The sequence below is a fragment of the Xenopus laevis genome, chromosome 9_10S (genome assembly GCF_017654675.1).
Source record: "Xenopus laevis strain J_2021 chromosome 9_10S, Xenopus_laevis_v10.1, whole genome shotgun sequence".
NCBI classification, from domain to species: Eukaryota; Metazoa; Chordata; class Amphibia; order Anura; family Pipidae; genus Xenopus; species Xenopus laevis.
This window is the reverse complement of record NC_054388.1, coordinates 67,819,780-67,845,248: the sequence shown is the minus strand read 5'-3', so window position 1 is coordinate 67,845,248 and position 25,469 is coordinate 67,819,780. Positions and strand designations below refer to the sequence as shown.

The window sequence follows — 25,469 nt, the reverse complement described above, 5'->3', positions numbered from 1 at the left end:
CTGGTATTCAATAGCTGTATTTTTCCTTGAAAAATCAATGCACAGAAGCAGTTACATTTGCACAGGGCTTGATTGTGGCCTTTGGGTATTTTTTTGATTATATAGTTGCTGTTAAAATTCCTTCCATTGCACATAAAGAGAACTATCACAGCATAGCACCTATTAGATCCCTAAACTGAGGCAACTGTGCTTTGGGGATCCTCTAGATTCTGGATGTGAACTTCATCATTCCAAACAGAACATCCCTGGAAAAGTTGCTCATTACTCCAAGTGTGGAGGATTCTTTTTCTCAATCCATGTTGATCTTGGTTACAGGGGCCTCAGAACTTTGCTCCAAGCCATCAATCATGCAGACTTTTTAATGTACAAAACAGAGTGTCAAGATAGCTGCAACTAAGAAACCTTCAAGCAATTAATAGTCACCTGGATGTGGTGGGGGAGTTCTGTTTGATTTATCCACTGAAACTGCTGGGTACCCAACACATTATCAGGGACACAATTGTGCTCTAGGGTTTTTATACTGTAGGCCAAGTTGAATCATTCCCCATTTCTGTCATAACAGAAGCAAAAGTCTGGTGTCACTGTGATACTGGTGTCTGAGGTGAAAGTTGATAGTGACCATAAATAAGATGTTGAGCCAGATATGCATGGCTTTAAGTTGGAAGCAAGCACAGAAGTTCAGTATCAAGCTGTAAGATGCCAGCTAGGTTAGAGGTTTGTCAAATCTGGGCATTGCAGCTGTCTCAATAATGCCCTGACCAGGTACTTACTGGAACACCTAAATGCCTCCTCAATATTAGTATTTCATACCACACCAGCAGGGACATACTGTCGCTGTGCTCCAATAAACAGAGCTGACAGATGCCTTCTGAAGAATGTACCCAACTAGTACTCATCAACAATTGGTTGAAGGTTGGCTAGTTAAGGCCTACTTAATATTGGTTGTCCTGGTTAGTCCTCTGAAAGACTAGCAATATACAGAGCTGTATTTAGGTATCTTAGCACCATACCTTAGACAACCCATCCATGGGTGATCAGGGCATGTGCAGTCAGTCCCAATGTACTGAGCATGTGCCAATCACAAAAGAGCCAGTATCCTACCTCCTCAGCTGAAGGACTTACTTATTTACTATTTGGGCACCTGAGGGCGATCCCCTTAGGTGTCTATATGGTAAATATTGTTCTGTGGAGTAAAATTCCACTTTCTCATATTCCGTCTGCCAAAGATAATGCAAGCCTCTATGGACCTCCTTTGCCTTTTCAATTAGCTTGACCCTCAAGATTTTAGTCCACTCTGCCTGTGGAACCTGATAATCCTCACATAAAAAACAACATTGTGCAGACTGGACAGGAGGATGCCAGACACATAGCAAAGTTTAACTTACTTTCAAAAGTATTTATATTTCTGAAAATAATTATTTATAGTCTATTCTTAATCAGTTTACAATTGAGCTGAGTTCAGCAGCTCCAGCAGTCACAGTCATACATCCCTTGTTAGGGATGTATGATAAAGATCCTAAAATGACTTGTGTTGTCTCTCTCCCTCCAGCAAGTTCTCTAAGGTGCTGGCTAAAGAAATCCCTCAACTACCTAAAAGGCAGGTCTGGTACAAGAATCAAAGAACTATTCCACAAAGATCTGGAACCTGAAAATGAGTGATGTCAAAAACAAGAAGGACATTTGTTAAGACCTTGACTAATCAAACTATGATATGATTCTTGCAAATCAGCTTATAATTCCAAATAGTTTTTGCCATATATTAAGAGTTTCTCAGTATTGGGTCCCGAAAAAGCACAGAGCTATATCTATTTCCACATTCTGGAAAGAGTCAAGACTGTTTTTAACCTTAATGTGTATGCATTTTAAGCAAGAACAGTTGAAGAGTACACTTGGGCAGTGACTGGAAGAAGTACAATGTGAAGATGCTTTTTGCAGGTCAGAATAAGGCTAAGTTTGTGCCTGTCTTCCAGTATTTTACAGGCCTGGAATGTTTCATTTAATTGCCTGCAATCTTTATTAACAAAATTCATCCCCCTCTCTTTATCACGTTGTAGGCTTAGGACAGAGCACCTGAGCCCTCTGTTGTACTGGATAACGTAGAAGACACTTCAGGGTTTGTGGCCTCTATAAACGCACTCAGCCTCATGCCTTTAAATGGTAAAATAAAACTAATTTGTGACATTTAACATCCTTATAATCAACAGCAGGGTGTGAATTATACAAAGGCTGGTGTGTCATTACTAGCTTGACACTTTTTTATAAATCCAGACATGGTGGCTCAGAATCTATTATAAGCATTAAGGCTATGCATTTAAATGAACATGGTAGAGCATATAACAAAAAATACATAGACACTTTCAGAAAATTACAGTGCCATGCTAAAAATTCCATTATATTAGGAGATTACACAGCATACATACTGTAAAATATACCATTGAACAAAAAAGCAATCTGATACTATTTTTGCAGAATCAATGTCTTTATATACTACAAGGGCCACTGCTGCAACAGGAACACATACTATAAGAACAAAAAAGGCACAATAAATCCAATTAAAGTCACACCATGTCCCACAATTGTTGGATGCCACCACAAAAAAAAAAAAAAAAATAGAATAAAAGAAAATAGTTGGGAATAATATACTAAGCTAGAGGATAAACAAAGAACTTCATTATTTTTCAAACTAATTGGTTGTAAAATACTTTTCACATGAAAGCAAACAGCCTGACTACATAATTGGAGGATAATCCTTGCCCAATATTGTTTTGCATAATGAAAAGCAATTGAGTGCTGCAAGGAGTTGTGCTTTACCTAAGACTGCATTGCCCTGGTATTAACTATATCCACAAGCTCTTCAAATAGCCAAGGGGACAGCAAAGGGCTCTACAACAAGAAGTCAGAGTGACAAAGAAAGAATAAAAAAAGCAAAACATTTATGTTTTAGTTCTTAGTTGCGTTAACATTTTCCTCTACTTCTTCGTATTTACACACCACAGCGGCGTTAGAGAGAGCTAATACCTTAACAGATTGTATCAACAGATTTCTCTCGGCTCTGAAAGTGGTGATTCAGAGTTGGATCGGCTCCCATTCTGTGATTTGCACCCACAGTGGAGACTCGGTACAGGAGAAAAGGTACAGGATCCAACACTGGGTTGTAAAGCCCCAAAGCCATAAAGTATATGCGTTTGAGTTTCATCTTTAGTAACCATAGAGACAAAAAAAAAGCATGTATCCCAATTAGACTGACAAACTGTGCAGCCAAGTGGAAAAAAATCACAGAAACGAAGATCTATAATGACAAATATCCCACCCAAGTCTGCCTGTGCCTTCCCACTTGGTCACCATAAAGAGCTGCCTGTGTCTACTTGTATGTGTTTAATATACGTGTATGCCAGTGTACATGTGGATATGTTTAATAGGGATGCACTGAATCCAGGATTCGGCCAGGATTCTGCCTTTTTCAGCAAGATTCGGCTGAATCCTTCTGCCAGGCCGAACCGAATCCTAATTTGCATATGCAAATTAAGGGTGGGGAGGGAAATCACGTGACTTTTTGTCACGAAACAAGGAAGTAAAAAATGCTTTCCCCTTCCCACCACTAATTTGCATATGCAAATTAGGATTTGGATTAGTATTTGGCAAATCTTTCGCGAAGGATTCGGGGGTTCGACCGAATCCAAAATAGTGGATTCGGTGCATCCCTAATGTTTAATAAATTATACCTTCAACACATAGCAAGCATAAGTATAGTTCATGTCCATACATTCATTAATGAGAACATTTCAAAGTTATTCTAAGGCCTTAAATAATATACCTTAATTTATGTGCCTTTAATTCCTCTTAGTAAGTACGAGCTCACAGCATATTGTGTACATGAAAGAATTATTTTTTGCATGTTTTCACCTACCACACTGCTTGACTCATACAACATATCGCTGCACACAAGCCAGCCATGTAACTCAAGCATACTGTGACTTTGTCGTCATTTGTCTACAACATATCGAGTTAAGGGGGAGGAAAATATCTTTTGGTTACAATTACAGTTTGCAATAGAATAAAGAACAATAAATTATAGGGGTTATTTACTTACACAAGTGCAATTTGGGTGTAATTTGGCATGCATTTTACCCAGAATGCAGTGTTTTCCCCCACACAATTCTAGCTACAAGGAAGATCTGCATCCAATGCAATTCAGATCAATGCAAAATAAAAGTACTAGTGCTGAAAAGTACGAGTGCTGTCATTTCTGTCAAGCTGCACCAAAATGCCCTCTGCACATGAAAAATTACCTCTAATTTCTTGCTGGACTGAATAAACAGCCTTTTAATACAGAAGTACTGTTTTTTCTGTACCATTTAGGAGATTTAAGCTCTAGATCCTCAAGCTGCATCTAAACAGCATCTCCAATAATGCTGAAATCCACCATGGCCAAGCCCTCCGCTCTTTGCAGCTTGGCAGAACTGGGTACACATGTCACAAAACAATGGCGTCTTGTTTCATGTTGTGTGCCATTGCAGATAAAAGAGATGCAACAACTGATGGGACAGTGTTAGAATGAAAACCGTTTGGTTCAACTGAGGATGTGCCCTCCAGGGCCCCACCACCAACCACCCGTCACCTTGCTGCTGATATTAATGCCATCCGTCCCACCCAATGCATACAACAACTTCCCAATTGAACCAAACCCATCAGGATTTCTCAGATCTCAATCTCTCAGGATGTCGATAATAAAGGGGAACATCTAGCCCTTCTGCCATGGAGATAAAAGATTGTCCTTTTTCTTCATCCATGTCTTTTAAATGCGTTTTATTTGTAATCAAAATTCATTTTCAAATATCGAGACTGTTTTAAAGTTTTGGGAAGTGTAACACATTCTTCTTAAAAAAATAAAGATGTTATTTCTATCATTAATTTAAAGCATGGCCAATCTTTCTGTATATTTTATTAAGACTAATAAAGGTCAGAATTTCTATCTGGACATTTGCTACAAATACTGCAGCTCACAATTTTGCTGTTGCAGAGAATAATTCTCAACCCCTCAGGGGACACTTTATAAAGGAATTGCATCACTGTGCTCTAAGTCTTATGGGTAATTAAGGTTTTCACTGTCTAGATAATGAGCTTAGAGAAACATCATCCCTAAATGGACATTGCAAAGCAATGTGTTGGAACCTATCTGGTGCCTAAAGGCTTTAATGCTGTGTGAATTATTGCCATTCTGTATGTTGCCTTGGTGCCAATGTGTTCTAATATGTGCATGTAGATGTCACAATATAAAATATCCCCATACAATGAAATTATATCATTCTGCAGATGATGAATTGGCTGATGCATATTAAGGAAGGTTGGATAAGTGCCCTGTGGTTAGTGGCCTGTCATCCTATACCTTCCCTATGAATGAAACAAGCAAACATGCATTATTACATAGAAAAACAAAAATCTACTTTGTGCAATAAGCGCTGTTTAGCACATACATCCATACCCCACTGAAACAGTCTGAAAACATTAGAGAATGATAATATGAATCAGAATGAAGTGGGGCAGGGGCAGAAAAGTGATGCAATGGAGGCAGGAATTTGGTGGATCAAAGGCAGTTCTTCTGGACCAGGGCTGTGAGTGTGCATTGGTGCAGATCAATGGGGAAGTTTTATTATCCCACAGTAGCACTCTACAGAAATTATATATTATTCACATCAGCCACATTGGAGTTTACAAACCAAATCCCTATCACATTCACTATAGTCAGTTTAATCAGGAGCCAGTTAAACTGCCTGTATTGATTTGGAGTGTTGCAAGAAACTGGAGTACCCAGAGGAAACCCACACAAGGACTGGAGATCATACCACTCCCTTATAGATTCTGCAAGACAGCATTGTGCCGCTCTACCACTGCCAGTACATTGCCAGGAAATCTGTAATACTGGCCTAAACTGTGATTTAGTTACTAACTTGCGTAAACCCTATTTTGGGAAAGAAAAAATATGAATCAGAAGGCCCCATTTTTCCTTCCTCCAAAATACCCTTCTGCACTATTTTTATATTTGGGAGGATTTGTTTAACAAATTCAGTCCCTCACACTGCTAATGGGTACAACTACATGGATGATTTAGGTCCAATCCAACGCCACCAAACGCTGGCGTCAATTCAGATGCAACGAAGATAAGGTTAGTTGTAGGAATGTCGGATGTAATCGCAGCATGCATCTGACATGACATGACTGCATGCAGTGTTTGCAACCGACAGTCGTGTCATGTCAGATGCACGCTGCAACTTCATCCGACATTTCTATTTCTTACCGTATTTCCGGTGAATCCGACTTGACACCAGCATTTCGAAGCGTGGCTTCGGGTCAGACCCAAATCACCCATGTAGTTTTACCCTAATAGAGAATCTTTTTTTACTTCCACAAAGTCATCTAAAGCAGCAGTTATAGTAGTTACAGTATTTTGGGCATGTTATTGAGTATGTTTACCCTGCCTTTTTTCAAGAACTTCAGAGATATAAGTGACTCCTCCTATTTATACACCTTATTGCATTGTCAACTAGTGTTAGAACCATGAAACACCATACAGTATGAAATTTAAAAGGGCAGAAGTTCAAGAGGACTAAGAGGCACAAGGGTGAGCTTCAGCCCAAGGACAGGCTGTACTCTGTTAGAGGATGGGTAGGAGGACAGCACAGAGGAAGCCTAATAAATACAGTGCTGCCAAACACTAGGACACAAAAGAAATGGTGATGGGTGACATTTTTCACCATTATAAAACATCCATAGAACCTCTGGTTCCAAGAGAGGGAATCTTCAGGAGCTAAGGAGGAGTGTACTACCCCCAATCTGGCACATAATCAACACTAAGCAGCCCAACCAGAGACTCTCTCTCTGTAGAGTTACAGGGAGTAGAGACTTGCCAGAACAGATCAATGCACAACCATATCCTGAACATTGTGCTCTGTCATACCTGATTCATTCTGTCCACATTTGGAAGTGATTTGAGAAAATTAACCTAATATTACAAGTCACAGCCACAAAATGCTGGCCGATATTCTGGTATGAAATTAGCCTTAGAGTTGAGATTTCTTTCATTCATAACGACTGGCTAATATATAAAGCTGAAGCTGAATGCTAACCTTGATTAAACATTTTCAGACTAATAACAAGAATTCTACAATAGTAAATTATGTAATACATCTGTTTAACAAAGCAGATAATGGAATTTCACCCTTAACGGAACTTTCTCAAAAGTTTCAAGTAACTACCACTTAACAATTTATCTGATTCAATTCTGCATTGTCTTTGTTCGGGTAGCAAGCATGATTTTTACGTACGTAGTTAAGCAGCTGTAAAATGCTCTGTGGGAGGGGGGCACAAATGCTGAAATTCCTGTTCAAATTGACTTTGAACAGGATTCAGTTTTGTAAAGTTCTGCTAGGGTCTTTTTTGGCAAATCCAACTCACAACTACTTGACCTGGATCCAGCTGACCTTTCCCGACCTAATCTTACTTGTACAGTCAATCTCACGGAACTGACCAACATCCAGTAACTCCTTTACAATATAATAGGTAACTACAGAATGATGGTATAATGGCCCTTTAATTTTGTAATTGTGTAGCATGTGCAACTAACAGCATCCTCTATGGTGCAAGAGCTAGCAATCACTAGATGTGAGCAGGGTGACAAGGCTCTGTCATTCTGATAGTAGAGGAAAGATTATGTGGCTGTAGTGGAAATTATCAGTGTAAAGAAGACAAAATGCACTCATCTTTTTTACCTAACCATCCCCGCTATCTTTTGTTGACAGCCTTCCTTACAGTAAGGGATGTAAAACCCACAAACTAAAGACACAAGGGATTATGCATTTTATCAATTATTTATAATCCTGTGGAGAGAAAATACAGTGATACCTTCACTAATCCACAAAATAAGGTTTACATTTAAATAAGGGATTAGAGCATTTGCGCAAATTCTCCAATACACAACCATGAACATATTAAACCATGTGTGTTAACCCAGTCAGTGTCAGACAGTACCCAGTGAATTCATATACTGCCTCATTTGTTCATTTGTTCAAATCAAAAGCTCAATTTGATCAATCCAATCAATATGGTCAGTTATGTTTGTCCATATCACTGTCTATAGCCTTCTGGCATTTGATAGCCGAGACATGAAAAGACTGACTGCTCTGAGATATCAAAGCCATTTTAGCCTATGGACAATATTTAAACATTTTTTTCAGTGAATTCAACCAAGTTTGATTTTGATTGAAGTTGCTTTCCTGGAAGTGTGAACATGATTCTAAGATGACTGGTAGAAATCAGATTGATCTGTAATGAATTATTCTGATTCTAGCAATTGCACTTCAATACTTTTCCCTGCAGTGAGTTGTGCACTAAACACCATTCATTAAAGGTACTTGTGGAAAAAAGCAATATTTGCACTTCCATATAATTGCAGCATTGTTCAAGCCTTCCTGGCTTCCATTCCAAATCAAGTGCTGATGTACCAATTGGGTGGTTTTAAGGTTTTGTTGGACCATAGGCAAAGAGGCACTTGGTGAGTTCACTTTTTTAACCACAACCCTAAATACAACAACTATTCTACTACCAACACATCCCAGATAAACCAGTATACAAAATTAATGAGTATGTTAACCCCAGATTTGCCAACTTAATCCCTCAGTAAAATGGATAATGGGAATATTAACTCCAGGAGTTACAGTCTAAATACTATAGAAAATAATCATCATAATTACAGACACATTTCTGTAGCACAACTGCTACAGAAAATTAACCCCAGCTGTGCCAGAATAATCAGTAGTAATAGCTAAAAAAAAGTCTGATAAGCACTCAATGAACTCAATACATTCCCGTAGGACCACTGAAAAAGTCAAATAAGCACTCCATTAACTCTACAAGTGCCAGTAAGACCACTGAAAAATGTTCAATGAGCACTCCATTAACTCCATACAAGCCAGTAAGATCAGTGGATAGATTGAAAGCATTACCTTACACTTGCACAAGCAGAAAACCATTAGTGAAGCATTATTTTTCCCTTGTGCTCCTACAGCTGTTTGGCATGTGTTTTTTCTGTTTCTGACCGTCATACACTGCAAAGAAATCCAAGATGGACTTGTGTTCCACAGTGGAAAGCATGGACTTTATAAAGAACAGATAAGTGGTGGGCAGCAGGAGTGCGGCAGCAATGGCTTGCAATAAATTCTGTGGGCCAGCGAAAATCAGTGGGCCCTGGGAAGATGCCCAGTGTCGGACTAGCCCACCGGGATACCAGGAAAACTCACGGTGGGCCCTGGTGTCAGTGGGCCCTCATGCTGCTAAATATATGGCCTATTTAATTGCTATTTCAAATTTCTATGAAAACAAACAGGCTCCTGCTGCACTGTTAGGATATCTTCATCTGCAAGATCTGTGATTGAGCTCCAGGCTTAAAAAATTTCAGTTATGCCAAACCATTATGCAATGTTGTGCTCTTACATTCCCTCTTCAATTCTCCTTTCACCATTGAGCGAAGTCCACACCTGCATCATCATCATTAGCAGCAGTTACAAAATCCTACTATCCCTTCCTATTAATTTTTAAAGTGCGGCATTGTCGGCTCTTAACAATGATCTGAAAGAAACATCTGTGCCCGCCTGTGCATATCGCTCAGAGCCTCGTTAAGTCTGTTTGTATTGAAGTGGTTCGGTCTTTACCTGTTTAAATAATACACGGGCTGTGTACGGTTTTCAAGTACAAGATGATATCTACAGGCAAAGCAGCAACAGTAATACTGCGATCAAAACAAACACTCAATAATCCCCTCTTTAAAGGCAATCAATCACAAAAGGGTTTGCTTTATGGTGTAGCTAATTGTAAACATGTTTGTTTATATGTTATAATAATATGTTATGCCCAACCCCAAGCAGTTGGATAAGGAAAGAACAGTTCTGGTAGAAAATTATATTTTAAATTTTTCCATCTAAATGTTCAAAGCATACACCTAATTCTGAACGAATATTCCCCTGGGCACATCTTTAGAAAATGAAAAGCACAAAAGTCCCAACAAGTGCTGAATTCTGTGCATGTAACAGTAGTTTAACCCTTTAAGTGCCAACAGAATTTCACATTTTGGTTACGCGAAATGGCAGCCATTTTTTAAACATTTGTGCTCTCTCACTTTAGGGGCATTTTCTGAGGGGAAACCTATAGTTTACCTAGGAAAACTATACATTTTTTTTTCGGGAGAAACTGAGCTTTCTAAATCTGCCTGAGTTTTCATGTATTTCCACCTCTGCAAAAAGATTTATAGTGCTAAATACAAAAAAAAATGAAAAATTTCTATATTTCACAATATATGAATTTATACCAGAAAAATATTTCATTTTATGAATGAAAATCCAACTGATTTGGAAAGCCTCATATCTCTCGAACGTGCCAATACCAGATATGTATAGATTTAGGCAGATTTAGGACTTCTGTACAGCAAAAACTCCCGGCAGTATATTACCGAATTTTGAAAGCAGAAGGCAGAAAATGGCATACTTTAGATTCCAAGGCCACAAAATCCTGAAACATTAGGTTTACCCCAGAAACCCATATATTTTTGAAAAGTACACATTCTGCTGATTCCAAAATGGGTAACTATGTCTCTCTACTCCTAACTACCAAACAGCAAAGCTTGTCTGAACGTAGTGGTTTTTATAAAAATGTATCAAAATTCTGAAAAATCACTTCAAAGGTTTTATTTTGCTGCTCCGCATATCCCACACTGTAATAGGTACCAAGAAAAAGCACCCTGAATATGATTGTCAGTGGTCCACTGAACAGTTTGATGCCCATTGTGCATAGCTTTACCAATTTATCTGGCATTTACAGACACCAATATGAAGTTAGCACATCCAAATTGTTCATGACTTTACGTCATCTACTGAAAAATCAACACGTTGACTGCATTTTTTGTGGGGTAAAAACACAGAAATATATGTTTACCCCCCCAAAACCATATATTTTTGGAAAGTACACATTCTACCAAATCTAAAATGGGTACCCATGCCTTTCTGCTCCAAACTACCAAGTCGCAAGGCTTTTCCAAAATGATCGGTTTTGGTGAAATATCTGAAAATTGACTCAAAGCATCAACTTTCCAGCACCATATTGCCCACGAATCATTACGTACCAAGAAAACGCACCCTAAATATAATTGCCAGGGGTCCACTGAACAGTTTGGTGCCCAATGTGCATAGGTTTAGCAAAGTATCTAGCATTTAGAGGCCCCAAAATGAAGTTAGCGCATACAAATAGTCCTGTGGGTAACTTCAGCTAATGAAAAATCAACACATTGACTGCATTTTTTGTGGGGTAAAAACACAAAAATATATGTTTACCCCCAAAAAACCATATATTTTTGGAAAGTACACATTCTATCGAATCTAAAATGGGTACCCATGCCTTTCTGCTCCAAACTACGCAAGGCTTTCCCAAATTTGTCGGTTTTGGTGAAATACCTGAAAATTGCCTCAAAGCTTCAACTTTCCAGCACCATATCACCCATGAATCATAACTTACCAAGAAAACGCACCCTAAATATGATTGCCAGGGGTCCACTGAACAGTTTGGTGCCCAATGTGCATAGGTTTAGCAAAGTATCTGGCATTTAGAGGACCCGAAATGAAGTTAGCGCATACAAATAGTCCTGTGGGTAACTTCAGCTAATGAAAAATCAACACATTGACTGCATTTTTTGTGGGCTAAAAACACAAAAATATATGTTTACCCACCAAGACCATATATTTTTTGAAACTACACATTCTACCAAATCTAAAATGGGTACCCATGCCTTTCTGCTCCAAACAACCGAGTCGCAAGGCTTTCCCAAAATTGGCGGTTTTGGTGAAATATCTGAAAATTGCCTCAAAGCTTCAAATTTCCAGCATCATATCACCCATGAATCATTACTTACCAAGAAAATGCACCCTAAATATTATTGCCAGGGGTCCACTGAACACTTTGGTGCCCATTGTGGATAGGTTTACCAAAGTACCTGGCATTTAGTGAGCCCAATATGAAGCTAACACATCCAAATTGCCCTGGACTTTACTTCAGCTACTGAAAAATCAACACATTTACTGCATTTTTTTGTGGGGTAAAAACACAGAAGAATAGGTTTACCCCCCAAAACCATATATTTTTGGAAAGTACACATTCTACCAAATCTAAAATGGGTACCCATGCCTTTCTGCTCCAAACGACTGAGTCGCAAGGCTTTCCCAAAATTGTCGGTTTTGGTGAAATATCTGAAAATCGCCTCAAAGCTTCAAATTTCCAGCATCATATCGCCCATGAATCATTATGTACCAAGAAAAAGCACCCTAAATATGATTGCCAGGGGTCCACTGAACAGTTTGGTGCCCATGGTGCATAGGTTTACAAAAGTATCTGGCATTTAGAGGCCCCAAAATGAAGTCAGCGCATATTCAGCTACTGAAAAATCAACAAATTGACTGCATTTTTTGTGGGGTCAAAACACAGAAATATATGTTTACCCCCAAAGCCATATATTTTTGGAAAGTACTCATTCTACCGAATCTAAAATGGGTACCCATGTCTTTCTGCTCCAAACGACTGAGTCGCAAGGCTTTCCCAAAATTGGTGGTTTTGGTGAAATACCTGAAAATTGCCTCAAAGCTTCAACTTTCCAGCATCGTACCGTGCATGTATCAGTACCAGCATAAAGCATCCTAAATATGAATGTGGGGGATCTACTAAACAGTTTGATGCCCAATATGCATAGATTTACCAAACTATGTTGCATACAGAGACCCCAAAATCCAAATAGGGCATATGAATTTTCATATATGACACTCAATATAAGCACCCGGTATGTGTATTATGTGCCATGAGACCCCCTACCAGTATGGAGACCCTAGAAAACCATATATTAAATATATTACATTCTGATGAATCTAAAGCAGGTAATGACATCTTTCTACTACAAACTACCAAACCACAAAGCTATGCTAAACATAACGCTTTTTTTGAAATTTCTCAAAATAGTTACAAAGCTTGCATTTTACCCCATTATATACCCCACATTTTGTAACGCACCAGTAAAAGGCATCCTAAATATGAATGCCAGGGGTGTACTGAACAGTTTGATGCCTGATATGAAAAGATTTACTAAACTAGGTGGCATACAGAGACCCCCAAATGAAAATAGTACATATGAATTTTCACGTATGACACGCTGACTGCTACAATAAAAGCATCCAGTATGTGTAATATGCACCATAAGACCCCCTAACAATATGGAGACCCTATAAAACCATATATTTTCAGAAAGAACACATTCTGACGAATCTAAAGCAGGTAATTATATCTTTCTACTGCAAACTACCAAACCACAAAGTTATGCTAAAGACAACATTTTTTTTTGAATTTCTAAAAATATTCACAAAGCTTGCATTTTACCCCATTATATACCCCACATTTTGTAATGTACCAGCAAAAGGCATCCTAAATATGAATGCCAGGGGTGTACTGAACAGTTTGATGCCTGATATGAAAAGATTTACCAAACTAGGTGGCATACAGAGACCCCCAAATGAAAATAGTACATATGAATTTTCACATATGACACTCTGACTTCTACAATACAAGCACCCGGAATGTGAATTATGCACCATAAGACCCCCTAACAGTATGGAGACCATGGAAAACTATAAATTTTCCAAAAGTACACATTCTGACGAATCTAAAGCAGGTAATTACATCTTTCTACTTCAAACTGCCAACCTGCAAAGCTATGCTAAACATAACAGTTTTTATGAAATTTCTAAAAAATAGTCACAAAGCTTCCATTTTACCCCATTATATACCCCACATTTTGTAACGTACCAGCAAAAGACACCCTAAGTATGAACACCAGGGGTCTACTGAACAGGTTGATGCCTGATATGCATAGATAAACCAAACTATGTCGCGCACAGAGACCCCCAAATGAATATATAGCAGACAAAATTTCCATGGGCAAAACGAAGTAAAGAACAGAGCCAAATGGTATAAAAATCAGTATAATCCAAAATAATCACAAAAATCAATGGATTTTTTTAGCCTATTGTAATTAGCAGTCAGAATCAAAGTTTGATTATTTTAGCATGGCTAAATAGGTTTTACGGATAGAAATAAGCGAACAACACCTACACAAAACTGAAAATGAAATAAAATGGCTAAAAATTCATCAATATCACTGAAATTGCAATATAGTCATCGAAATAACATACAAAAGGTATTGCACAGTGCAATTAGCAAATACTCTATTCGCAATGGCAATAAAACAGTTTTTACAGCCAAAAAAAACAGACAATGCACTAAAAGAAAAAAAAACAAAAAACACAAAATAGTGTGCGTACAATAGGCAAATTGTGTGTTGTATGCGTGTTGTATGCGCTGTGAATATGTGTGACCCCCCTGATCCCCCAAAATTAAATGTATGTGTGTGTAAGTGTGAATGTAAGTGTATTAGTACAGTAAGTGTGTGTTTGTGTGTGGGGGGGCACTAACCTGGGGTGGCAGGCTGTAAGTAGTCCTGGATGGCTGGAGGCAGACTTGGAACATTTGGAGACCGTCTTCTTTTTTGGCCCTGGTGAGTAGGCGGGGCTTGATGATCAGGAAGCCCAGGCAGCAGCAGGGCACCTCGATTTTCCTTGCCTGCTGCTGCCTTGGGGCCCCTGGGTCATATATGACACTCAATATAAGCACCCGGTATGTGTATTATGTGCCATGAGACCCCCTACCAGTATGGAGACCCTAGAAAACCATATATTAAATATATTACATTCTGATGAATCTAAAGCAGGTAATGACATCTTTCTACTACAAACTACCAAACCACAAAGCTATGCTAAACATAACGCTTTTTTTGAAATTTCTCAAAATAGTTACAAAGCTTGCATTTTACCCCATTATATACCCCACATTTTGTAACGCACCAGTAAAAGGCATCCTAAATATGAATGCCAGGGGTGTACTGAACTGTTTGATGCCTGATATGAAAAGATTTACTAAATTAGGTGGCATACAGAGACCCCCAAATGAAAATAGTACATATGAATTTTCACGTATGACACGCTGACTGTGTTTTTTACAGCCAAAAAAAACAGACAATGCACTAAAAGAAAAAAAAAAGAAAAAACAAAATAGTGTATGTGTGCGTACAATAGGCAAATTGTGTGTTGTATGCGTGTTGTATGCGCTGTGAATATGTGTGACCCCCCTGATCCCCCAAAATTAAATGTATGTGTGTGTAAGTGTGAATGTAAGTGTATTAGTACAGTAAGTGTGTGTTTGTGTGTGGGGGGGCACTAACCTGGGGTGGCAGGCTGTAAGTAGTCCTGGATGGCTGGAGGCAGACTTGGAACATTTGGAGACCGTCTTCTTTTTTGGCCCTGGTGAGTAGGCGGGGCTTGATGATCAGGAAGCCCAGGCAGCAGCAGGGCACCTCGATTTTCCTTGCCTGCTGCTGCTTTGGGGCCCCTGGGCGATCGCGCCCCAGGGGCCACTCGTTCCCCACTTCTGCTCGTTGCCTAGGGGCTGAGGGACGAGTTGGAACGGAGCGAGCGGTTTACAAGGGGCTCCTCCGTTCAGTAAATGCAGGCAGCAGCAGAGCACGCACATTTCGTGTGCCTGCTGCTGCATTGGGGCCCCTGGGTGATCGCGACCCAGGGGCCACTTGTTCCCCACCTAAGCTCGTTGCCTAGGGGCTGGGGAACAAGTCGGAACAGAGAGCGCTTCTCCGTTCCCAAACCTGCAAATGCTGCAGAACGTAGAATCTACGATCTGTGGCATTTCAAGTTACTTTGCCACAGAACGTAGATTCTACGATGAAATTTTTCATGGAAATTTCATATCTATTTATCTATCATCTATCTATTGCCTATCCAGGGCCAGCCAAAGACCCTAGACCCCGATCTGCTGGGCCCCCCAAAAAATAAATTTCTGGCTACTTTGGTTTCAGTTTGCGCCGGCATTAGGCACATGCACGGCATACGCCGGCTTTAGGCGCATGCACGATGTGCGCCGCCATTCGTGGATGGTGCACAGGGCCCCAGAGGTTTGTAACCTGGTGGGCCAATAATGTCCAGTCCAACACTGTGTCTATCTAACCTATATATCCAATGCTTTATGAAAGCCTTCTATCATGGAAAGAGCTACTTCTAAGCAAATAAAAGCAAATCTATTCCCAAAGGAGCAGTTTTCCATTAAAGCGCATGTTACAGCAGTTTCCAGCTCAGTTTCTTCTGCTGACATTTTGATGAGCTTTTACTTAGTAGCTGACAGGCTGATAATCCCATATACATCTTCCTCTTCTATAACAGAACTTGTTATGCCAGAGAAATCAATAGCCATTCATTTTGGTTTGAGTTTTTTCTACACATTGGTAGAAAACTAGAATCTCTTAGGAATTGTCTGCAAGGTTAATAATTCAGCAGTTTAACAGAGAGCTTTCTTTATTACATATAATTACATAGTTACTGCGGTTTAAAAACACTTGCACATCAATGTCAACAGATCAATAAAAATCCTTTCGCACATGTTGATATACAGTAGTTCTTGTGGTGCCGCCAATGGCATTAAATGATATGTTCATTATAAAAATAAAAACTGGGTAAACAGATAGGATGTGCAAAATAAAAACATGTTTTGATACAGATAGTTAGCAAAAAATGTAATGTATAAAAAACTGGAGTGACTGAATGTGTAACATAATAGCCAGAAGACTACTTCCTGCTTTGCAGCTTTCTTGGTTTCCACTAATTGGTTATCAGGCAGTAACCAATCAGTGACTTGAGGGGGGGACATAACGGTTTCTTTTGAATCTGAACAGAATGCTGAGGATCAATTACAAACTCATTGAACAGTTATGCCCCATATGCCCCCCTTAAAGTTGCTGACTAACTCAGTGTTAGAGAGCTGAAAAGCAGTAATGTTCTGACTATTATGTTAGACATCCAGTCACTCCTGCCTTTATACATTACATTTTGGCTAACTAACTATTTTACAAACTATTTGACCAGTTTTTATTTTTACACTGAACTGTTCCTTTAATCCCTTTTACAACAAAAACAGTATTAATTCAGGGGTGCACTATTCCTGCTCAATCAGAGGAGGAACTAGTGGCAACCTAGTGACCATGTGGAAGTAGCTTCAACAGGAGAAAATTCCACCCCAATGAGATTACTAAACAGTAACCTGCAATTCCCTAGATAATCTGACCCTATAAGTAAAAGTTCCTATAAATATTCATTTCTTTCTTATCCAATAACATAGCTCACCTTTAGATAGGGCAATAATGAGATCTTAAATATCTCTGGTACCTTTGCAGTTAACAATATATTATATGGATGAAGAAACCAAAAATACATTTGGGCGAATTGTCAATTTGTCAAGCAGACATTTACCCAAATGACCCCAGAGTAGGGCCAAGCTGAGTGGGTGTCCTAGGCCAATCAGCGGGCCACCGTCTCGCCCCCCTTTGCATGCAAATGTGCTTATTCACAGTGATGTCACAGGAGGAGCTCCAGTGGGGACAAGAAAGTCCAGACTAAAAGTAGGCAGAAGACTCTTCAAGAGGTACCTGCCCAGTGATCCCAAACATTATGACCTAGACAGATGCTTCTTCTGCCTAAACCTACTTCCGGCTCTAATTGACCCATCTAAGTGGTGGGACAAATCAGACTGATCTGAACATTGGGCTATGGTAATGTTGGAATATACAATTAAATCCAGGGACACATAGGGAGGAGTGGGCATGTAGCATCCTGCACAAACAACATTTGTATATGTAATTCCCACTTTTTCACAAAACCTAGTCAAGGACATTCAGATTTTATATCTCTTAAAAAATCCAATTTGCTTTGTGCAAAACCAGGAGGGAGTGAATTACTCTTAATTTCTTTTCAGGTTTTGTGGTAACATCTCATCGCATTATTCTACCTAGGCAGAAAATCTCCCCTGCTTCATACAGAGCACACTACATGGGAACTTTTTGACAAAGTCAGGGGGGGGGGAAGTTTTCCCAGGGAGTGCCAAATAAGGGCTGTGATTGGCTATTTGGTAGCCCCTTTGTGGCAGCTACAATGGGCTCTGTGTGGCACTACATCTGTTTTTATGCACCAAAACTTGCCTCCAATTGGAAAATTAAGTCCACCGAGAGCAACATTCAAGGGGTTGGTGAGCAACATGTTGCCCCATAGCCACTGGTTGGTGATCACTGGTATAAGCCATCTTTTAAGGTAATGTAATAAAAGGTCTAGTAACCAACATGATTCTTGGAGAGAGGTTTTGTGTAGATATACTGTAACCCAGATGAGCTTCAGAAAATACAGCTTCATTGTGCTGGCTAACATCTTTATAGAAAAGTAATCTTCCTTACAGCTTTACTATATGAATTCATAGTTCCAACTTCCCTAAAAAAAGAAATGGAAAAAAAGTTCTTCAGCTTTGTTCAAAAGGACAAGACACCAAGTGTGACCACTTGTACACAACTGTACATTTAATCTATTCAACTTCCTATCCGTCCTCAGCATTGTGGGCTTGTTTGGGTCCAGATATGTAACCTAAATGATGTGACAAACAGAAAATGACTAAGAGCAACCAGGGTCAGATCACTCCTATCGCCTACAGGTAAAGTCAAATAAGAGTAGATGTTTTGGTGCCATCAAACAGAGGACAACCTATAGTTACTGGGCAAAGCTAAAAGTCACTCTCCTGTGAAACACAGCCTAGTAGTTTGTGAGCTTCATTACAGGGAATTGTAATTTCATGTGCCCCATTGTTAAACTCAGAAGATGAATTCTGGGTCTTGTTATACATGGTTCCAGGCTGAGGATGTATGTAAACCCAACACTTAAAGGAAAACTATACCCCCAAAATGAACACTTAAGCAACAGATAGTTCATATATTAAGTGGCATATTAAAGAATCTCACCAAACTGGAATATATATTTAAGTAAATATTGCCCTTTTACATCTCTTGCCTTGAGCCACCATTTCGTGATGGTCTCTGTGCTGCCTCAGAGATCACCTGACCAGAAATACTACAACTCTAACTGTAACAGGAAGAAGTGTGGAAGCAAAAGACAGAACTCTGTCTGTTAATTGGCTCATGTGACCTAACATGTATGGTTTGTTGGTATGTTTGAGAGTACAGTGAATCCTACGATCCCAGGGGGCGGCCCTTATTTTTTTAAAATGTCAATTTTCTATTTATGATTACCCAATGGCACATACTACTAGAAAAGTATATTATTATGAAAATGGTTTATTTACATGAAGCAGGATTTTACATATGAGCTGTTGTGTGCAATATCTTTTTATAGAGACCTACATTGTTTGGGGGGTATAGTTTTGTCCCTAGGATGTTTGGATAAAATGTTAATCTTACTGCATGATTCCCTTTCTTATAATAAACTTGGTGTGCTTTGGGCAGTAAACTATAATATCTGTGAACATTTATGGAAATATCCCCAGAAAGCTGTCTGCAATCCAGATTCATTGCCTGATGAGTTTTATGTGTGAAAACATCAGTCAGTTTTGATTTCCCTGTGATGTTTGCTGTTTATGAAATCTAGCATTTTATGGGGTTATTTTGTTACCAGAGAACAATAATACTGTTCTTTTTTGGATTTACTAATTAAAGATGTATTTTCCCCAGCCCTTTGATACAGAAATAGTTCATATAAGGAAAATGTACCAAGTTTATTAACTGGGATTAATACTCCATGTCTTAAGGGGGAAGTAGTAGATCAATAAAATGTATATAATTAGATGAAGAATAACGTATTTGTTCGATGTACAAGCATGCTATAGAACTGTTCAGACATACATTCATTAATGTTAAATTTCCCACCCCATGCCCTATTTGAGTGTTCTATTCATCCAATATCTGAGTCTCTGACTCACAGACTCTAATTTCACCAAAAACTGCATTTCCATACATATCTTGTGCCTCCTCAGACCAATCGTGTCCGAGATTGGTTCCCAGAAAAGACCTATCCAGGCATCCTTGAAAACATATTCCCACATGAATAAAGCAAGATATCTTTATGTTACTAATGTGTTGTTTTCACTTTCCAGAATCATAGGCCCAAGTCAGAAATATCAATATCACATAGTGGGTTCTAGATGGCTCCCAGCAGAGGTGAAAACAATGCCACACTGATATCCAGGCTTATATTTAAACCAGATTGAATCCCACTCCAGTAAAATACGTAGGTTTCTAGTCCATGAGCCAATGAGAGCTCCCCAACCAGTGTCAAGGGAACTTACAACCAGTTTTTTGTTTTTTTTATGAACCCTTCAAAAATAGCATTCGTTTTCACAAACTGGAGCTCTTCCAGTTTAAACAGGCCATTCCTGGATGATGCATGGTTCAAAAACAGTTGGAATACACCTTTGTTACCAGAACGAGGAATTACCTGAAAAGCAGCATCTTCTATAAATGACATGACCCACAAGCCAATTTTGTGTACCTTTCTGATATGTTGTACTTTTTCAGAAAGATTATTTGGCTTTGATATGTTCAGTTACTATTTGGTACGCTAGCACCCTTGGGACTTTCAAGAAGATGCTAATACTTAAGAAAGGGATCATGTGCTTTGTGCATTGCAGAGTGGCTAGAAAGTGTTGCATTGTCGGCAAAGCAGTATTTGACGTGCTCAGGCACACTGAAGCTTGTTCTGCAAACGTTCCAGCAGATCATTTAAACAAGCACAGCATAAATGGAAAGTAGAACTACTTAAGTGCAATTAATGTTTTTCATATTATTTTGTATTATTTAACAGCTAATAACTTGGGGGGATAATTTCTAGTCTGTGGTCAGAAGAGAGACACTGCCACAGTCTATCCTGGTGGTAATTCCGTGGGCATCCAAACAAATACTGTAAATAGTTATTGAATTCACACTCACTCCACTACCTACTGGGGCACATACACAACCAAGGCTGCAGAAATTAAAAAAAGTGTTGTAGTTGCGGTGTGCATAGACAATATTTATTAAAAGGTACTTAGGTACAAAGGTGTTCCTCGCACTTTCCTATAGTTGCACAAAGCCCCACTACTGCTTCTTGAGCAAATGTGATTAATGATCCTTGTGCACCCTGGAGCTACCACCACCTTCAAACTGGCAAAGGGTTCCTTCTGTGGGCTGTGTCAATTGGTGCAGCAGACTTGTGCTCAGTGAATCACATGCAAATGTCTATATAGTGCCAAGAGGTGGAAATGATGCAATCCCTACTGAAAAACTCACCTCCAGTTTCATTCATTTTGATGCATTAGGTGCAACTGCTGCAAACAGAATGCTGTGCTTAGTTGCAATGGTACTGGAATTGTAGGAGAAAAACTTTGCATTGTGGGTAAAACAAACATGGCATATTGCGTTCAAAATTGCACTTTGTATTTAAAACAGCAGTTCTGAATCTGCTAGGTTGGTCCCCCTGATGGGTTAGAAAGTCTAGTCCAGGGGTCCCCAACCTTTTTTACCCGAGAGCCACATTCAAATGTAAAGAGTTGGGGAGCAACACAAGCATGAAAAAGTCCCTTGGGGTGCCAAATAAGGGCTGTGATTTCACTCTCCCAAATCAAGTAGAAACAAATTAACCAGCACACAGGAGTTCAATTGTTCATGGTTACAGGTCCTAACCGCTAAGCTGAGAAAGCTAAGACTCTGGGCCAGCCCTTCTTTAAAAGTATTAACACAAAATAGTTACAAGACTCGTTATCCAACTGTCACATGTGCATGTTTTCTGTTTCTCATACAGCAAAGAAAAAGGCAACCCAACAACAGAAGAGTGTCTAATGTCTATCCAGTGTAAGGGAAAGAGATGAACGAACAGACAGACAGACAGATAGATAAATGATCAGATGCTCTCTATTGAACAAAGCTTCAGTGTGGCACTACAAGCTCTAGACACACAATGTTATAAGTTGGTTACAACCAAAGATAACAGAAGTGACATTGCAAGGAAATGATTGCCTGTCTGCCCTCTTGCCTACCTCAAGCTACCCCTCCTGGTGCAGATACAGTCCCCCGTCACAAGGAAAAGAGTTGCTTGCTGGATTCTAGTCTAAGAAAGTGCTGCTGAGTTGGCAAAGAGACTAAATAGAAAAGGAGGAATAAATCGTAAGCAATGCACTAATAAGAGTGAATAAAGGTTGGGGGGAGCTTGTGAAATGGACTGACAGTGTTATTACACTTCCATTGTACTGACAGTAGTAAAGCACTGCATTAACAAAAGGTGTTGTGTAACTATAAATATATCTGCATCTGTATGCCAAGAAATCATTGCTCTAAAACTCTGAGATTTAGACAGCATGCTAAACAGCTGCTAACAATATCCTATATATGACCCACCATACATATTCATTCTTCATAGTTTGAATCATTTCGGTAGAATTCATAAAGATGCAAATCCCTAAGTGTTCCATACATCTAGCAGTCCAAACCCTTCTGGGGAAAAACAATGTGTAAATAAGGAAAATCACTCCTCCCCCACTGGTTTGTAGTTACTATAGGAGCTCATTTGCAAACACAAGTGCAAATTTGAATACTATTTGCCAAGTTTTTTACCCAAAATTAAGAGTGATTTTCCACAATCTGAACATCATTGCAGCCACAAGGGGGATTGGCGCCTGCTGTGTCGATAAATGAAGTGGTCATGCACCTTAAGAATTACAGGCAGCAATTGTTTGCATTTTGCCACAATAGCACTGCAATCTGCATCTGTACGTAATTTTTTTGGCACAAGTCCTCTATACATGTTGAGAGAGCCTGAAGTTGGAACCATGAAATTGCTGCCAGCTTGATGGTGCTGCCATCTCCAGGGTTCTCCTGTGTTAATAGGCACACATGCATAACATTTGTAACAGGAAGAGGCACAGACGCACCGGCGCAGAACTAAATTATAGAAAAGTGCCAGGAGCATGTTTGTAACAGTGCCTACTGTGCCTGCAGCAGTAAATGAGCCCTCATATTATGGATTATTGGGTTTGACTAACAGGCAATGAGCTTGTAAGTGGTCCAACCTTGAAACCTCCATGTGTTATTAAATAAACCAAAAATCTACACAACTAAGTATTGGAATTTGGAGGTTCAACAATAGTTGGACAACAAGAGGATTGGGTTTCCCAAGTGGAGAACAGCAGCATATCAGCCAATATACCTTTTTCTTAAATGGCAGCCTTAAATCCACTGAATTGTTTCCATCAATTACACTGCAAAGGATTTCATATGGAATCTTAACTTTGGAAAACAGAAAAATCGAAATAACTTTTCAATATTTAACATCAAATCCCCTGCTAGATGAGCAGGCTGTTTTATTATACCAGCAATGATATACCCATGTATTTTTCGCTATCCAATTATATGAAAACTATATTTGCATTAAAATGTTTTATTCTTACCATTAAGTACAAGTAAAGTTAAAAGGTGACACAAGATCTGTGTAGTGGCTTAAATCCAGCACAGAATATGAGCTATAAAGAACAGCAATGGTGACATCTAAGGGAATTTCTGCATACACTGTGTAAGTGAAACCATCAAGTTCTTGGATAAACAACTAAAAATTGCACTGGGAATTTACCTATTTCAGTTAGATGTTTGCCTCTGGGGTTTTAATCATCTACAATGTATTGACCCAGAACAGAATGCAACTGACCCCTTGTTTAGGTGGTAACTTTCACAGCCTGCTTATCACGCTGAGTGTAATAATACCAGGCAACTGTCTCAGAGAAGATATAACTTAGAGCCATCCCCTTCATCAAAAAATACCATACCCAAAACCTTTAAAATATACAGCTTTTAATCAATAGTCAAGACTGAGCTTTATAAAATGGTTCTGCAGAATCTGAGACCTCAAGCAGATAAAACCACACATACAAAGATTACAATGAAAGAGATGAAATATGTATCCCATTAACATGCATTTACATATTCCTTCCTTCCAATCCCCACAAATGACTCTGGCATCAGCAGACCTACCTGGTAAGCATCAGGGATGTTAACTGTCTCTCCATGCTCTGCTACATACCCAATAATACCTTTGCCCCATGGCACCTGAACCTCATTTGAGTTCTCCACACTGCATGATGGCAGCAGAGTGGTCCCTGCATGCACATCAAAAAACTTGGACACCAAACTCTTCTTGTTAGCCGTCCCTTCCACCAAGAAAAGAGAGCAGCGATCGGCATCCACCATAATGCATACAAAGATCAGAATTTTGTAGCATAGGCTGGTGAGGTTGAGTTCATTGGAGATATCCTTCACCAATTCTAGAAAAAATGCTCTCTCGTTGTGCTCTTTTAAGTAGTATATGTAGTCAATAGCAGTTGATGGGTACTGGGGGATGTTGACCCTGGATTCCAAAAGAGCACTGAGAATGTGTGCAGTGGTAGGTGGGAGGGAGCTTGCCTTTCTCAGCAAAGCTCTCCTTCTCATGCTGGTCAGGGGTTCCTGGGCTCTGGAATTAACATGTTCATCATAAGTCCTGTTAACATTGATGGCCTTTGACCTAGCAAAACTTTTCCTCAGCTCTTTCTGAGAAGCCCTCCTCTGCAAGCCATCCCCTCGGTTGGTCCAGCAGTCTTTGCTCTTGTCATCAGCACTGGAGCTGGAAGGCGTTTTTGCCAACTGGTTCCTTCTCAACCACTTCTCCGACATTTGGTGCTTGCCCTTCCTGATCAAGTAGTCCTCAAACAGTTCTGGGTGATTGTCCAAGAAACTTTCCACTTTGGAGAAGTCCAGTGCCGGCTCTGACATCTCTGCTGGGGACCCCTGTTGGCTTAGTTTCATCATCCTCAATGTCAGCTCTCTGGATGAACAGCTCTCTCAAGTTTGCAGCAGCATGGCCTGTCCTCCCTCTCCCCAGGCTTCTCCGGCTGTACTGATCGCTGGGGGATTCCCTCACTCCTTCAATCCAGCAATACACAGGCTAAATATAGAACCAATTAAATAAATATAAGGAAACATTTAACATGGAATGACTTTCTTCATCTTCCTTCCACGGCTTCTTGCAGCGAACAGAGAGAGAGAGAGGGGGATCTCCAAAAGGGAACATAAGGATTTCCTACGGTGCCATGTAAAGAGCACAGGGAGTGGGGATAGAAATCCAGTTCTGCTCTCTCTCCCCGCGATCGCAAATGTGCTCTGAAGCAGCAGCAGAGCTGATCCGTGGGTGTTTGTCGCTCCGGCACGCCCCCGCTGTCCTTCCCGAGTCTCTATCAGACATGTGTGTGCATGGACAGCCTTATGGGCGGGATTCCTCCATGAGCCGAGCTGCAGGGTCCTAAGTTACCGCAACGCCCCCGTACTGTCCATGGTGCTGAAAGGACTGCGCGGAGCTGAAGGGCATGGATCGCTTCTGTCACATCATTTCCTTTCCAGTAATCCTTCTTCTTCTTCTTATCCTTTATGTAAATAGCATCCA

The 25,469-nt window shown here is 39.7% G+C and overlaps 1 protein-coding gene across 1 annotated transcript in view; it reads right to left on the bottom strand.

Annotated features, from left to right (window-relative positions):
- The window catches only part of pde11a.S (phosphodiesterase 11A S homeolog), a 207,851-nt gene extending 182,671 nt beyond the window's left edge, over positions 1-25,180 (bottom strand). Inside the window, exon 1 of the mRNA XM_018238876.2 lies at positions 24,026-25,180. Within this exon, the coding sequence (XP_018094365.1) occupies positions 24,026-24,838 (813 nt within the window). The 5' untranslated portion in view covers positions 24,839-25,180. The remainder of the gene's footprint in view (positions 1-24,025) is intronic.
- Between the last annotated feature and the right edge of the window lie 289 nt (positions 25,181-25,469).